Raw genomic sequence first — 13,821 nt, forward strand, 5'->3', positions numbered from 1 at the left:
ATCTTGTACAATTCTTCGTACAACAGTTTCGTTTTAAAATAATTTCAATGTCAGATATTTTATCGATTTGCTTTACGCTACTTGGTCTTGTTAAAATTTCCCTTATTTGAAATTTCCTCTTTGATTTGTATCGTTGGCGAGTGGAAAATCGGAAAAGACGCATTCCATCTTCGTTCTATCCTTGGAAATATCCCGCCTTGTTCCTCTCGAACGATGAAGGAAGAAGAATGCATTCTCAACGTGTCTCTCCGATCATCAATACCAAACTTTAGATCATATTTTTCGAGGGGGAAAAAGTTTTTTCGATTCAATCTGGGAGAATATAATATTCAGCGAGCGAACGATTAAGCGCGAAGAATGAATCGTAGAATATGTAGTGAATATATTTGAATCTTGAAAAAGAAACGGGGAAGAGAAGAGTTGGAAGGGATTTTCGTACTTTTTCATGCTTTTTCCGAATCTGGCGATTAAATATTGATTTTTCCTTATTGTTCAAAATCCTTTCGTGTCCTCTTCGATACAAGAAGGGGAGATCTTTTACAGATGAATAAAATTTTTACATTCTTCGTTAACTAGTGAAACGATGAAACAAAACTTGCAAAAACCCGACGATCCAGTGTTATTCTCTTCGTAGTCGTCCAACTTTCTTTGGCCTTTGTCTCTACCGCCAATTATCGCAAAATTAAGCAAAGTGAACTTCGCTTTGTTTCACCCCTCCCCAAAGTATTTCAACCGATGTTCAACACCACGTTGAAATACACGCGTTAGAGACGAGTCTGGTAATTTCAACGAAGATCTCTACTCCCCTGCTCGCAGACGAATTTCATCCGTTCGATTCAATCCATATTTAATAACGACAACGTACCTCTTTGGTCAACATCCTTTCCATATCCGTTGGTGGAAGAATATTCGGAAGAGGAATTGATTGACGTTATCGTTGCAATAATAGCTCGACGAATTTGAATAATGCATGCACAATGGTCGTGCGTTGACGACGAAAAAAAGTTCATCTACTCTTTATCCTACCGGTTGCGATCTCGGTTCGAGAAGAAGAAAAGTCTCGAGGAAGCCAATTCCCTCTTTGCCGTCGTCAGCGACGGAGAAGATCGGAGAATTCTATTTCGATGTTGGAATATTGGATCTTGGTCGATCGTGTCGAAAGGACAACCGACTATTCCCAACAACTATTCCCATTTGTTCATCTAATTCAGACCAAGGAAGAACGAAGTATGCTATTTACTCGCGGACAAAGACGAACTCGTTGTAATGATTCCAACGATTCTCCTCAAAATCCACTCCAGGCTTGAGTTGTTCCGAATTGCCGCCAGCTGTACCGGAACCACAGCTACCGGCCAACTTAAAACCTTGCTCTTGAAGCATGTCGAAAGCTTGCTCGATGGAACTGTGCTTCAGGAAGAATCTCGAGGTGTAACGATCCGTAGTGCCGTGGTCCGGATCACGGCTTTCGTTCAGAGTTTCCCCAAACACGTCCCTACAAAGGGTGACACGACCGCATACGAGGATCCTCGACAGCTTCCGAAACTTTACATCCGCCAGACCCTCGCGACCGAATGCAAAGCTTCCGCGATAACCGACAGTTATGTGTCCGGATGCTCTCTTCCCGGAAGAGGTCAGGGAACCGGAAGACTTGCCGTTCTCCAGAATGGCACGTTCCAATCCAGGCAGACCGTAAAAATTTGCTTCCTGCCTCAATCTCTCCTTCTCTCGAAACCCCTCCGGCAGAACCAATGCTTGATTGCGCAGAAAATCAAGCACGTAACGGAACAGTACCCCGTCTCGATCCAGAAAATATTTTCCCTTCGCATCTTTCTCTACCGGCGTTTTCCCCGAAAACAATGCGGCCAGATGAGAATCGCTTTCCCGGGTAAGGGTGGTCAGAGCGGTGGTATAAAACACACCGCCCACGTTCAACTCCACCACGCTTGGCACGGCTTCCTGTTGCTGGTCCGGCTGCTGTTGATCCACCATGCTTCCCGACGCTTCTCTCGATAGACTCGTCTCGCGTACAGTCGCGCGTTGCGACTCGAGCCAGCGATAATCGTGCGGGTGAGAACGATAAAGTTCAGAGAGGGGTGGTATGTACGAACGGAATGACAATGACCAGTGGAAAAAAGGGGAAACAACGGTATATTCGCACCGAAATATTTTCTATTTATTCTTGCCTGCGATACCGAAAATGCAGCACCTCGCAAACAACACTTCTCGCGACCACACCGCACACAGCACAACTGTGAGAGATCGCGTGAATTGCGAGAACGGGCCGATATGTATCGGGTCAGTGACCGAGGACAGCTAAGGGTTGAGACGAGGTGGACACACTCCAAGATAGATCTGACTCCGGAAGCGTGCTCCCTCGAAGCTGGGGGCGAGAAAGACTGACGATGAGAGACTGCGCCTACGCTCGGTCGAGGAAAGCCGAGTTTAGCTCGGCTCCGTCGCTGCGTTTCCTCTCCTAGACACTTGGCGCGCGCGGCAGGACACGCTACTCGTGTGTGTTGCGAAGTCTGATACGCTGGCGCAGAAGGGTGCAACGCGCACCGATTCTCGAACGGAGGAACGCGCGCACCATCCCCCTGTCGTCATTCGATCATTGCACGCGGGCTATCCGCGTGTTACGATACCAACGTAAAAATTTCTCTTTTCCGCTCGTGTTTCGATTCAATCTCATCGAAGGATCATACTTCGTATAGCTATTTCGATCGTTTCGAATTTTCGCCAATCATGTGTCGCGATTTGTTTCGCTCACGAACGAGTGACGCGATGATACGAGAAATAAGAAACAATATCGTTGTCGACTTACCTTTGAACGTCGAATCCATTTTCTTTCTTCGTATGATTACGAGTTTTCTTTCCTCGGCCTTTGATAATTGATTATCGTTTCTTCTTTCTTCCTCTTCTTTCTCTTCGTGTTTCGAAGTTCCGCCATTTTGTTATAAACTGACCGGATAAATGCGCGGGAAAATGCTTGTTCACTGTCCCATTCTTGTAAGCCTAAATTCCATATAGATACTAATTATACATTTTCTATACGAATGTTTGCTATGTTATTTGATTAGTGATAAAATTTTGTACATTGTACATAGATATTTAAAGTAAATTTATACTTTATTGTTTAGATAGATTGATATCGTACGTTGACTATGCGGTAATTATTGGTAGATAAGAATTATCGATAAATATTTACCAACCTTGTAAGTTTATTCAAATATTTTCTATTGCTCCCATATATTTTCACTTTTTCACATAATAAAAGCTATTCACTCTTGTAAATACGTTAAAAATGTGACGTTGAATATTTGCAATGAACACTCACTTTACCACTGAACGATTAGCGCCCTCTCTACCACATATCCCCACTACTTGATCAGCTGGTTTCACAAATGGCCGAAATAGCGCGCTGATCAGTCAAATTGAGTGCGTATATTGGATGGCCTGCGATGGCCACTGTTAACGACATCGGATTATTACAATTGTCTTTCATTGTGTGTAACAAATCAGTACGTACACTGTTTTTCCTCTATTCATAGTTCTACGAAAAAAATTGATGTCATATAATAATCTTATTCGTATTGCTATATAGATCAACGTATGTGAACAATTCTCTCTTTCATTATTTCTCGGAAACTGGGACGATAATCCCGCGGGATAAATTACTTTTAATCGACAATTTAAATCGAACTGTCGAAACAAGAAACGATCGAAATGTCGGAGCCACGAAAAAGGATTGTAAAAGATGAATCCAGAGGAAATATTCTTAGAAATCATTCCTGGAGTAATGGACCCGACAGTGAAGACGAACAAGCTGGTGAAAATGAATTACTTAACGAATGTACGGTCAGTTCAAGGTTCGTAACTTTATCGCACTATTCGTAGATACATTCTTTATAGTAATTATTTTTTTAATTTCGTTCATTACTTTTTAGCGATTTATTTTATTTTTGTTTGTTTTTCTTATGTTTTTTTATTGTTCTTTCTTTGTTATCTGTTGTACAAATCATGAGACATTCTGTATCATATCTTCTAGATACAATATTGCACGATATATCATACTGATATTTTTTGAAAAGTTATTTTTAATTCAGTAAATTTGTAGTAATAAAATCTATATTTTCTTCTAATTATGTTCACTATAAAGAGTATTTTTTAAAAGAATTTTACTTTTAAATAAAATATTATGAAATAAATTAGTTACTAAATAATTATAGTTTTAATATTATAAACTAATATATAAAAGTTTTTATATTTTTTATACAATTATCGTTAATGTAAAAGTTAATTTAAAGAATTTTATTGTACTAAAATTATTATATAAAACTAAATATTATTTTTATATATTAAAATATTAAAATTATATTAAAATTATAAAGATCATGATATTTATTAAAATCTTTTTTATTTACAGTCATCAATCAAGTATAACAGATCAGCCTATCTGTAATATGTCCCTATTTACCGAAGAAAAAATGCGTAGAAAATTAAAATTTTTCTTTATGAACCCTATTGAAAAGTGGCAAGCAAAGCGTCGTTTTCCATATAAATTTATCGTACAAGTTATTAAAATTTTGTTAGTCACGATACAACTGTGTTTGTTTGCACATAACAATTACATTCATGTAAATTATACTTGGGATAATCGAATAGCTTTCTCACATCTATTTCTCAGAGGATGGGATAGTTCTTTAGAGGTAAGATATTATTCCATCTATTTATTTTTAAATATTGCAAAAATTAATATTAAAATATATTAATAAATCTATATAAAAATAAATAAATATAAATAAAAATTATATATTTGATTTTCAGGTACCTGTTTATCCACCAGTAACAGGTCCTTTGGCAATTTATAAACGAGATGATTTCTATAATACAATTGATTATGCTTTAGATGGTTATTATAATATTAGTAATGCAGTTGGATCTTATTCATACATTGCAGAAGACAATTCAGTTGGCCCAGTTATTCTATGTTTATATCAATATAAAGAAGGTATTATATTCGGTTTTAATGAAAGTTATGTTTTTGATAAAGAAATCATTGAAACTTGCATAAATATAACTGATAAGACTTATAATGAATCTAGTAAATCAAAATTATTATTATTTAAGCAAAATATTAAAGTGAATTTTTCAGCACTTGTTAAAGCTCATTTAATGTTTGCTTTGAAAACAGTTAATTTAAAAGCTGCAGGACCTATGACACCTCCTGATTGTTATCAGTTTAATATTAAAATTAATTTTGATAATCGTGACTTTGATGGACAAATGTTACTTTCATTAGATGCTGAACCAAAAAGATTACAATGTAAAGGTGATACACGTTATGTAACAGATAATCGTATTGAATCAGCTTTAAGGACATTATTAAATTTATTTGTAATTTTAATTTGTACTGTATCTCTTATATTATGTTCAAGAGCTATATATAGAGCACAGTTATTAAAATTTGAGACTATGAATTTCTTCAAAAAGGCATATGGTAAAATATTAAGTTTTGAAGGAAGATTAGAATTTTTAAATCTCTGGTATGTTATGATCATTGTGAATGATCTTTTAATTATTATGGGCTCAGCTATAAAAGAACAAATTGAACGAAAACAATTTGGTAGTGATCATTGGAATATATGCAGCATATTTCTTGGTACAGGAAATTTACTCGTTTGGTTCGGCGTATTAAGATATCTTGGTTTCTTTAAAACATATAACGTTGTTATTCTAACATTGAAAAAAGCAGCCCCTAAAGTAGCACGATTTTTAATATGCGCAATTCTTATTTATGCTGGTTTCACATTCTGTGGTTGGTTAATTTTAGGGCCATATCATATGAAATTTAGATCACTTGCTACAACTTCCGAATGTCTTTTCGCACTTATTAATGGTGATGACATGTTTGCTACATTTTCGGCAACATCATTTAGTAAATCACCGATGTTATGGTGGTATTCTAGAATGTATTTATATACATTTATTTCATTATATATATACGTGGTTTTAAGTTTATTTATTTCTGTGATAATGGATGCTTACGATACGATCAAAATTTATTATCGCGATGGTTTTCCAAAAAATGATTTGCAAACTTTTATTGCGGCATGTACTGACGAAGCATCTAGTGGTCTTTATAAAGATGATTCTGAAGATAGTGATTTATCAGAATTTATAGATCGTTTTTGTTGTTGTCGGAAAAGACCCTTTTATGGGTCATTCTCAGAATCAAGTACAAAATTCTCGACAAAATCGGAACAAACGTGTGGAGGAGCAATCTGTATATAGTGCATTAAAGGACAATAATATTTTGAATAAAGATTATGGTTCCATGGCAGATAGACGGTATTATTATAATGATAATTTTATCATGTAAAGTATTGTTTGTACAAATGCAACATTGCATTTTTTTCTTTAAATGTTACAATTAAATGCTGCCATTTTTATGTATCATGTAAATACTAACAAAATGAATGATTCATTTTACCTCTTTATATATATATATATGTATATATATATGGAATATTTTATTAAAAAATTCAATATTTAGGAATTAGACATATAATAATAGCAATGATGTTATTATTGTTTATGTATATAAAGTATTAATGTATTAAAAATAATTAAAGTGTTTTTTCTGTCAGTAACTTTTTGTAATATAAAGTATATATATATATAAAAATTTAACATGTATTTCTTATTAAACATCATTTACATATATAAACAAAACTATAGCATGCCAAAGTCAATAATGCACAGTTTCATATGTATATGTAAGAATTTATAATTATTATTTTTTGAAAAGATTAGACAAAATTAATTTTAAACTTATATAATTATAAATATGAAAAAACTTCCTTGTTAATAATCTAATAGAATAAAATATAGGGTTGTGAAAAAAAAAGGAAATATAATAACTAACATGTCATAAAATTTTTAATGTACATGTTTCCAATATTGTATATTTTATGCATTCTATGTAATATCTATATGTGATCTCTAAAAAAAAAACGTGCCTCATTTAGGAAAAACAAATATAATTATTAAGTGAAATATGTTTATAATACAAAGTATAATAAAATCGTAATTTTTTAAATATTTAATATTTTTTTTCTTTTTATATTTTCCCTATAATATGATAGTTAACAATAAATCAAATTGATTATCTTTATCAGTTACTTATGTGTGATATGAATTTTAAAATATTATTGTGTATATAATAAAATATAAAAATTTTATAACCTAAAACTTTGTATTTAAAAATTATATATAAAAATTTATGAATTCTACAAAGAGCAATAAATTTAAAAATATATAAATTCTTTTTATTTTTAAATTTATAAACTAATCATCGAAATATCTTATATTTTTTATTACGAAAGAAATACTATTTATTTCATTTTATTTTTATTTAAAAAAAAAATATAATTTTATTTATGTACAAGATATTAATATATGATTATTTTACAGTATTAATCATAAATGGCTCATTTATTACTTTGAAGTATATTATTACTTTTTTTATTTGAATTTATCACATATAGAACTTTGGTAAATGGAGTACGCTGACCCAAGAAACGAACAGAGCTGGTCACTGACCGTACCTAAACGCGAATCACTGTTTACATCCAGTTTTACATCTCAAACTGTCAAGGTGAAGCGCGGCGTCAACACTCCGTTATTGTCAAGCTTGAGTGCACAATAGAGTGTCGATCGTATGAGAATTAAAATACTTTCACAAAATAAAGTGCCTTGTGAAAATAAAACGTAGAGTTCTTACGAAAATATCTGTCAAAACCTATTCGCACAAAAATGTCAAGAACGAGCCATACCGGAGCAGGATCGAATAAAGTTGAGCTTGAATATTTGTTCTCAAACAAAGAAGCGTCTGCCAGTGAACATAGTATTTCGAGTATGGTATCTAATAGTTCTTCACAAGATGAAAATTTTCGCGTGTCGAAACACGCGGAAAATAGTCTTAGAGTTATGGAAAAATATTTACATGAACAACAATTGACAGATGTCATTTTAATTGCAGGTAAATAGAGAATTTCTTTGTTTTCAAATACTATTAGTTAATCAACTCTGAGTCATTTGATTCTAAATTAAAACAAAAGATTTATCATTATTTAAACTTACAATTATTTAATATACAAATTACATCAATAATTCAATTTTTATTTAGGAAAAAGACATATTCCTGCACATCGTTTAGTACTTAGTGCAAGTTCAGAATATTTTGCTGCCATGTTTACAAGTTCTTTAAGAGAATCTGCACAAAATGAAGTTGAATTAATGGGTGTAGATGGAGATGCATTATGGACTTTAGTCTGTTACTGTTACACAGGTATAATTTTATGAAAAAAAAAAAAAATGTAAGAAATTTTATAAATATATTTTATAAATTATGGAAATATTAAAAATTTTTTTTTTAAACAAAATAGGTTGCATAGAATTAAGAGAAGATAGTGTAGAAACTCTTTTAGCAACAGCACGTTTATTACAATTAAATCCAGTTGTTAAAGCATGTTGTCAATTTCTTAGAAAACAACTTCATCCGAGTAATTGCTTAGGAATAAGAATGTTTGCTGATACACAAGGTTGTTCAGATTTATTAGATCATGCTCATGCATACACAACTAAACATTTTATGGAAGTTACAAAGAATCAAGAATTTTTATTATTATCTGCAAATGAAGTTGCCAAACTTTTAGAATCAGAAGATCTCAATGTTCCTTCAGAAGAAATTATTTTTCATGTAAGACTTTATATTTATATAGAGAAAATTGTTAAAAAAAATTAATATAATTTCCATTGATATTATTAATATTGTTAATTTAGACGCTTATGACATGGTTGGAATATGATCCAGAAAATAGACAAAAAGATGCAAGCAAGTTATTAAGCCTTGTAAAATTACCTCTATTATCTCCTGCAGTAAGTATTAGTAAATATGTAATAAATAAATATTATTTTATATTAAGAAAATAATGTAATTATTTGCTATAAACTTTATTATATTCACACAGTTTATAGCAGACAATATTGAAAGTAATGAAATGTTCAAAGATCAAAGAGTGGCACAAGAATTAGTTATGGAAGCATTAAAATATCACCTTTTACCAGAGCGTAGACCATTACTTCAATCAGGACGTACAAAACCCAGAAAAGCTACTGTAGGTCATATGTTAGCTGTTGGAGGAATGGATGCTAATAAAGGTAAATGAATTGAATATGAATGAAATGATAAAATGGATATTTAATATATTTAATAATTTTTATTAGGTGCTACTTCAATAGATGCATTTTCTTTGCGTGATAATGCTTGGAAATCTATGGCTACAATGAGTGGTAGAAGACTTCAATTTGGTGCTGCTGTTGTTGATAAAAAATTGATAGTTGCTGGTGGAAGAGATGGATTAAAAACATTAAATACAGTAGAATGTTTTGACTTTTCAACTTTTACTTGGAGTACATTATCCCCTATGAATATTCATAGGCATGGATTAGGAGTAGCTGTATTAGGTGGACCTTTATATGCAGTTGGTGGTCATGATGGTTGGAGTTTTCTAGATACTGTTGAAAGATGGGATCCAGCCACACGTCAATGGAGTTCAGTTTCTGCTATGTCTATACAAAGATCCACAGTTGGTGTTGCTGTATTGAATGATAAGTAAGTTTTCAAATATTGTGATATGTATTCAATCGTTTTATTATTGTTATATATCCTATATGTGTCTGTTCAGATTATATGCTGTAGGTGGAAGAGATATAAGCTCATGTTTAAATACTGTGGAATGTTATGATCCCCATACAAATAAATGGACACCTTGTGCGCCAATGTCAAAACGACGAGGTGGTGTAGGTGTAGGTGTCGTGAATGGATGTCTTTATGCATTAGGTGGTCATGATGCACCTTCCAGTAATCCTAATGCCAGCAGATTTGATTGTGTCGAAAGGTATATATATGTTTAAAAAATATATAATAGTTTATATTTATTAATTTTAGATGTATATATGTAAACGTTAACGATTATTGTATAAATGTTACAATTGTATAGATATGATCCTAAGACAGATACATGGACTATGGTAGCACCAATGAGTGTACCAAGAGATGCAGTTGGTGTTTGTGTACTTGGTGATAGACTTATGGCTGTAGGAGGTTATGATGGCCAACAATATCTCACTCTTGTTGAAGCATATGATCCACATCTTAATGAATGGGAACCAGTAAGAATATTATTTACATATAAAATATTTTAAAAAAAGTTAAAATTTAAAATATTTATATCATAAAATTAATACATTTTAAGGTTGCTCCCTTAAATGCTGGTCGTGCGGGAGCTCCATGTGTTGTTATTAAAAACGTAACAGGTTTCGGATTTGATTAATAATAAAATTCTGCACAAAGTATGGAACTTTAAAAGCAAGTATGGAACTTCAAAGTATTTTAATTAAAAATCTTACATCGGAAGATAGATACAGAAGGAGATATTTGCAAATGTTACTATATCATAAAAGTAACATTATTTTTGTCTATAAATATATGTTTAAAACATAGTGTTTCAACACAGACAAAGCAATGTTTGTACTCCATTTGATACGTTGCATATACTATCGTGAATTTGTACATATTTATACCTATGTCTTTTGTATAAACATATTCAAATTTATTTTTAACAAATACATTTTTTACGTCGAACAAATTTATTTTTCTTGTCGACAAAATGTTTTTATTTACATATGTATTCATATATATTTTGTGAACATATTTTTAAATAAATAAAATGCTCATTTTAACTAATTTATCGAATTTTATAATCATGTTACTTGACAAATGTCCGTTATTTTTCATAAAATCCTAACAAGCAGGAAATGTTCTGAAAAATAAAGAAAAAATAAACTCATGTAAAAATTCGTATTGCGATCTATATTCCTTCTCATAATTTAGTAATTAAAATTAAATTTACCGTGGAAAATCAGATGCTGATTCTGCAAATTTATGTCTAACCATAAAAGTAGCAATTGCTTCTGCTACTTTATCTGGAACATCTTCATGTACTGCATGTCCACATGCTGGTAATACTTGCATTTGAAATTTACCTAATAAAAAAAGAAAAAATAAATTTTATAAATATTTAATATATTTAATATACAATTTAATATCGATAATATTGTACCTTGCATTTGTCCAACAGTGAGTTCTCGGTCTAATCTGTCGACACCAGCTAGTAATAGTACTTTTGGAACTGGTACATTTAAAAATGCTGTTGACAAACCCTTAAACCATCCAAGCCAATGTTGTTCAGTCTTTGATAGATCTATTCTCCAAACATATTTTCTAGTAGCAGTAGTGCCGGTTGGAGTAGATGGTGGTGGCATATTTACTGGTTCTTCTTCTTGAATAATATCTTCTCGTGGGATTGTAGTCTCAGAAATACACTGGCATGTTGATGATTGTGACAACAAATCAATATCATGAGTGGCTAATTTATTAGTTTCGATGCTACAGCAATACAAAATAATATATTAGAACAGTGAGCTGAGCAGTGATGATATATGAATATATCATACTAACTTTCTTATTTGTCCAGGAACTGACACCTTAGCTGATTGTATGTTACGGATTTGGCCACTTCGTACACTAAAATGTGGATAATTAGAGACATTCTTCTATAATCTCGTTTTTGATTATACAACACAAATATGTAATATATTAAAGAAGTAAATAACATTTTAGTTTGTACAGGATCAGCCAAAAATGTGCCTTCCTTCTGAAAAATGTACTTAGAATAGCAAGTTTTCTTGACTGATAAAAACTACATGAAAGACACAGAAAGATGTACTTAATTACTTTATATTTTTTTAAAATTTAAAAGTACTAACCACCATTCCACAGCTTGAGAAATAGAACTAAAACTAGATGGTCTTGATCTTAGAAAGCTTTGCATAGATGCTAATGCATCCATGGCTGTCCCTTCAACAACATCAATAACTCCTAATCCACATAAATTTGTGATTAATGATGCAGCTCTAACAGCTACTGCACCACCCATACTATGGCCCACTAGGATGACAGGATTATTTTTTGTTGTTGCATTTACAATTTCTGCAACATCTCTAAAAGTTAAAAAAACATCAATAATATGATATTTGATTTTATATTTATAATTATAAAAAAATTATATTTACTTTGCTAAAGTATCAGCAGATAAATCTTCTTCATTTGAAGTTTGAGTATCTCCATGTCCTCTAAGATCAATTGCCATAACTTTACATATTATCATAGTCATAATTGATTTCTGAAACATACATGATATGAGAATTATAAATTTATATTTCAAACATTTAATAATTAATACCTACAGTGAATTCTGCCCATGTTAATGCACTGTAACCACCCCCATGTAACAATACTAATGTCGGGCCATCTGTACCCTTAGTATAAATATGAAATATGTCATCTCCTATTTTCACATCTTGAGAATGATCAAAATATGGAGTCCATTGAACTGGATCATAATCTCTCTTACGTTGAAATCCCTTTGATTTATTAATCCTATTCATTACAAAAAAAAAAAAAAAAATATTTAACAATAAACTTAGAAATTTTCTATTAAAAATCCACGTTAAAAAATTCGTATTATTAAATTATTTTTATGAAAAAATTTTACTTTAATAGGATTTCATTTAATAACTTAAATTTATATAAGTCATAATAAACTAACCTAGAGCTAATTCCAAAATTGACACCCGATGGTGGTAGTTTTGATTTCAAAATCGATTTTTGGAGGGAAGACATGTTAGTATGTATTCAACAAATTCTTCTGTTTTTCTAATAATACTATTTGCAATTATAATTATGTTCACTGTTTTTATAGATACATCACAAATTATAGTATCGTTGTTTTATTCACAATTAACGGAATACCAAAACTTCTCTGACAGCTTTAGCTTGTTACTACCTGAATTCAGTATTTCTATATTCGATATAAAGCGCTCCGATGAAAATTTATTACTGATGCAGCGTCTCCCTCTTTTTTATCGATACTCTTGAGCAATGTTATCTTACGTCGATACAACGGACTCAAATGATTAAAGCATCACGAGTTAGAGCTTCGATTAAACTTAACAGCATGGCGCTACTGTACTACAACAAATTATGGCGCGTTAAAAGAAAAAAATATTCAATTTTATATTATTGAGGTATACATGCATATTTGCCAAATAAGATATTAAAATAATTTTTAATCGTATATCAAATGAATAACCTTATATATATTTTACATGATTTTCATATTTCCCTTTTTTAATCCTTTCTTTTATCATTACTCAAAAAATTTAATCAATTCGATAAATTTAATTGTCAAAAATATCTTGAGAGATCAAAAATAAAAATAATTCATTTAGTTTCATATATTCTTAGAAGAATATATAAAAACGACGAAAAAAAAATTTAGAGAATATTCGTTTGAACTATCGACGTTCATTTACTCACCTGACCTGACGCAATATTTCCATTTTTCTTAAATCTTACCCAACCTCGTGTCCATGAAACGAAGAAGCCGAGGTCGAAACTGGAAATCGTCAATGCCATCGAGAATTCAACGATGACAGACGCGCAAATAGTCGTAAGCGGAGGGGCCATCCGCTGTCGACGAAGCCTTACCTGGTGACTCAACTTGCGTACGTCGGTTTCAAAGCGCCGAAAGAAAGGGAAAGTACCCGGGACATCGAAGCATGGGAGCCTAGCATGCTCTCAGTCCGCGGAAAGCGACTGAACGCATACGAGAAACGATCCTTCGCAACGATCTG

At 31.9% G+C, this 13,821-nt stretch overlaps 4 protein-coding genes and 1 long non-coding RNA gene across 6 annotated transcripts in view; 3 read left to right on the forward strand and 2 right to left on the reverse strand.

Moving 5' to 3' along the window:
- Positions 1-449: 449 nt before the first annotated feature.
- On the reverse strand, positions 450-3,344 carry LOC102677052 (BTB/POZ domain-containing protein KCTD16). The gene is made up of 2 exons (XM_031509078.1): positions 3,210-3,344; positions 450-3,012 (listed from the first exon to the last, which is right to left on the reverse strand). Exon 2 carries the CDS (start codon positions 1,987-1,989, stop codon positions 1,237-1,239), a length of 753 nt encoding a protein of 250 aa, XP_031364938.1. The 5' UTR covers positions 1,990-3,012; positions 3,210-3,344; the 3' UTR covers positions 450-1,236.
- Positions 3,345-3,367: 23 nt separating this feature from the next.
- Positions 3,368-6,361, forward strand: LOC102676907 (mucolipin-3-like). The gene is made up of 4 exons (XM_006612818.2): positions 3,368-3,518; positions 3,602-3,866; positions 4,424-4,706; positions 4,825-6,361. The coding sequence occupies exons 2-4, from the start codon at positions 3,724-3,726 to the stop codon at positions 6,289-6,291; spliced, it is 1,893 nt and encodes a 630-aa protein (XP_006612881.1). The 5' UTR covers positions 3,368-3,518; positions 3,602-3,723; the 3' UTR covers positions 6,292-6,361.
- Positions 6,362-7,528: 1,167 nt separating this feature from the next.
- On the forward strand, positions 7,529-10,810 carry LOC102676676 (kelch-like protein 5). Of its 2 annotated transcripts, XM_006612816.2 has the most exons (9): positions 7,537-8,041; positions 8,189-8,350; positions 8,448-8,761; positions 8,845-8,940; positions 9,033-9,222; positions 9,289-9,676; positions 9,750-9,962; positions 10,065-10,236; positions 10,320-10,810. In XM_006612816.2, the coding sequence occupies exons 1-9, from the start codon at positions 7,816-7,818 to the stop codon at positions 10,395-10,397; spliced, it is 1,839 nt and encodes a 612-aa protein (XP_006612879.1). In that variant the 5' UTR covers positions 7,537-7,815; the 3' UTR covers positions 10,398-10,810. The 2 variants fall into 2 exon arrangements, with proteins under 2 accessions (XP_006612880.1, XP_006612879.1); XM_006612817.2 differs by lacking the exon at positions 9,750-9,962 and having other exon boundaries at positions 7,529-8,041.
- Positions 10,440-13,074, reverse strand: LOC102676548 (protein phosphatase methylesterase 1). The gene is made up of 8 exons (XM_006612815.2): positions 12,735-13,074; positions 12,373-12,565; positions 12,199-12,308; positions 11,893-12,126; positions 11,585-11,650; positions 11,187-11,512; positions 10,977-11,109; positions 10,440-10,886 (listed from the first exon to the last, which is right to left on the reverse strand). The coding sequence occupies exons 1-8, from the start codon at positions 12,806-12,808 to the stop codon at positions 10,868-10,870; spliced, it is 1,155 nt and encodes a 384-aa protein (XP_006612878.1). The 5' UTR covers positions 12,809-13,074; the 3' UTR covers positions 10,440-10,867.
- Positions 13,075-13,247: 173 nt separating this feature from the next.
- LOC116185201 overlaps positions 13,248-13,821 on the forward strand; it is a 5,541-nt gene continuing 4,967 nt past the window's right edge. The window contains exon 1 of the long non-coding RNA XR_004149993.1: positions 13,248-13,259. This is a non-coding gene — a long non-coding RNA (uncharacterized LOC116185201). The remainder of the gene's footprint in view (positions 13,260-13,821) is intronic.

This window comes from Apis dorsata, unplaced genomic scaffold (assembly GCF_000469605.1).
Source record: "Apis dorsata unplaced genomic scaffold, Apis dorsata 1.3 scaffold_127, whole genome shotgun sequence".
In the NCBI taxonomy this organism is placed as follows: Eukaryota; Metazoa; Arthropoda; class Insecta; order Hymenoptera; family Apidae; genus Apis; species Apis dorsata.

Bases quoted from the DNA above. Each gene is read 5' to 3' on its own strand.
- LOC102676548 (XM_006612815.2), bottom strand. From the start codon at position 12,808: ATGTCTTCCCTCCAAAAATCGATTTTGAAATCAAAACTACCACCATCG. The intron at 12,566-12,734 runs GTTAGTTTATTA...TGTAATGAATAG, and splicing joins AATTTTGGAATTAGCTCTAG to GATTAATAAATCAAAGGGAT. The intron at 11,513-11,584 runs GTTAGTATGATA...GTATTGCTGTAG, and splicing joins GTTCCTGGACAAATAAGAAA to CATCGAAACTAATAAATTAG.
- LOC102676676 (XM_006612816.2), top strand. From the start codon at position 7,816: ATGTCAAGAACGAGCCATACCGGAGCAGGATCGAATAAAGTTGAGCTT. The intron at 8,351-8,447 runs GTATAATTTTAT...TAAACAAAATAG, and splicing joins AGTCTGTTACTGTTACACAG to GTTGCATAGAATTAAGAGAA. The intron at 9,677-9,749 runs GTAAGTTTTCAA...GTGTCTGTTCAG, and splicing joins GTTGCTGTATTGAATGATAA to ATTATATGCTGTAGGTGGAA.
- LOC102677052 (XM_031509078.1), bottom strand. From the start codon at position 1,989: ATGGTGGATCAACAGCAGCCGGACCAGCAACAGGAAGCCGTGCCAAGC.
- LOC102676907 (XM_006612818.2), top strand. From the start codon at position 3,724: ATGTCGGAGCCACGAAAAAGGATTGTAAAAGATGAATCCAGAGGAAAT. The intron at 3,867-4,423 runs GTTCGTAACTTT...TTTTATTTACAG, and splicing joins GAATGTACGGTCAGTTCAAG to TCATCAATCAAGTATAACAG. The intron at 4,707-4,824 runs GTAAGATATTAT...TTTGATTTTCAG, and splicing joins GATGGGATAGTTCTTTAGAG to GTACCTGTTTATCCACCAGT.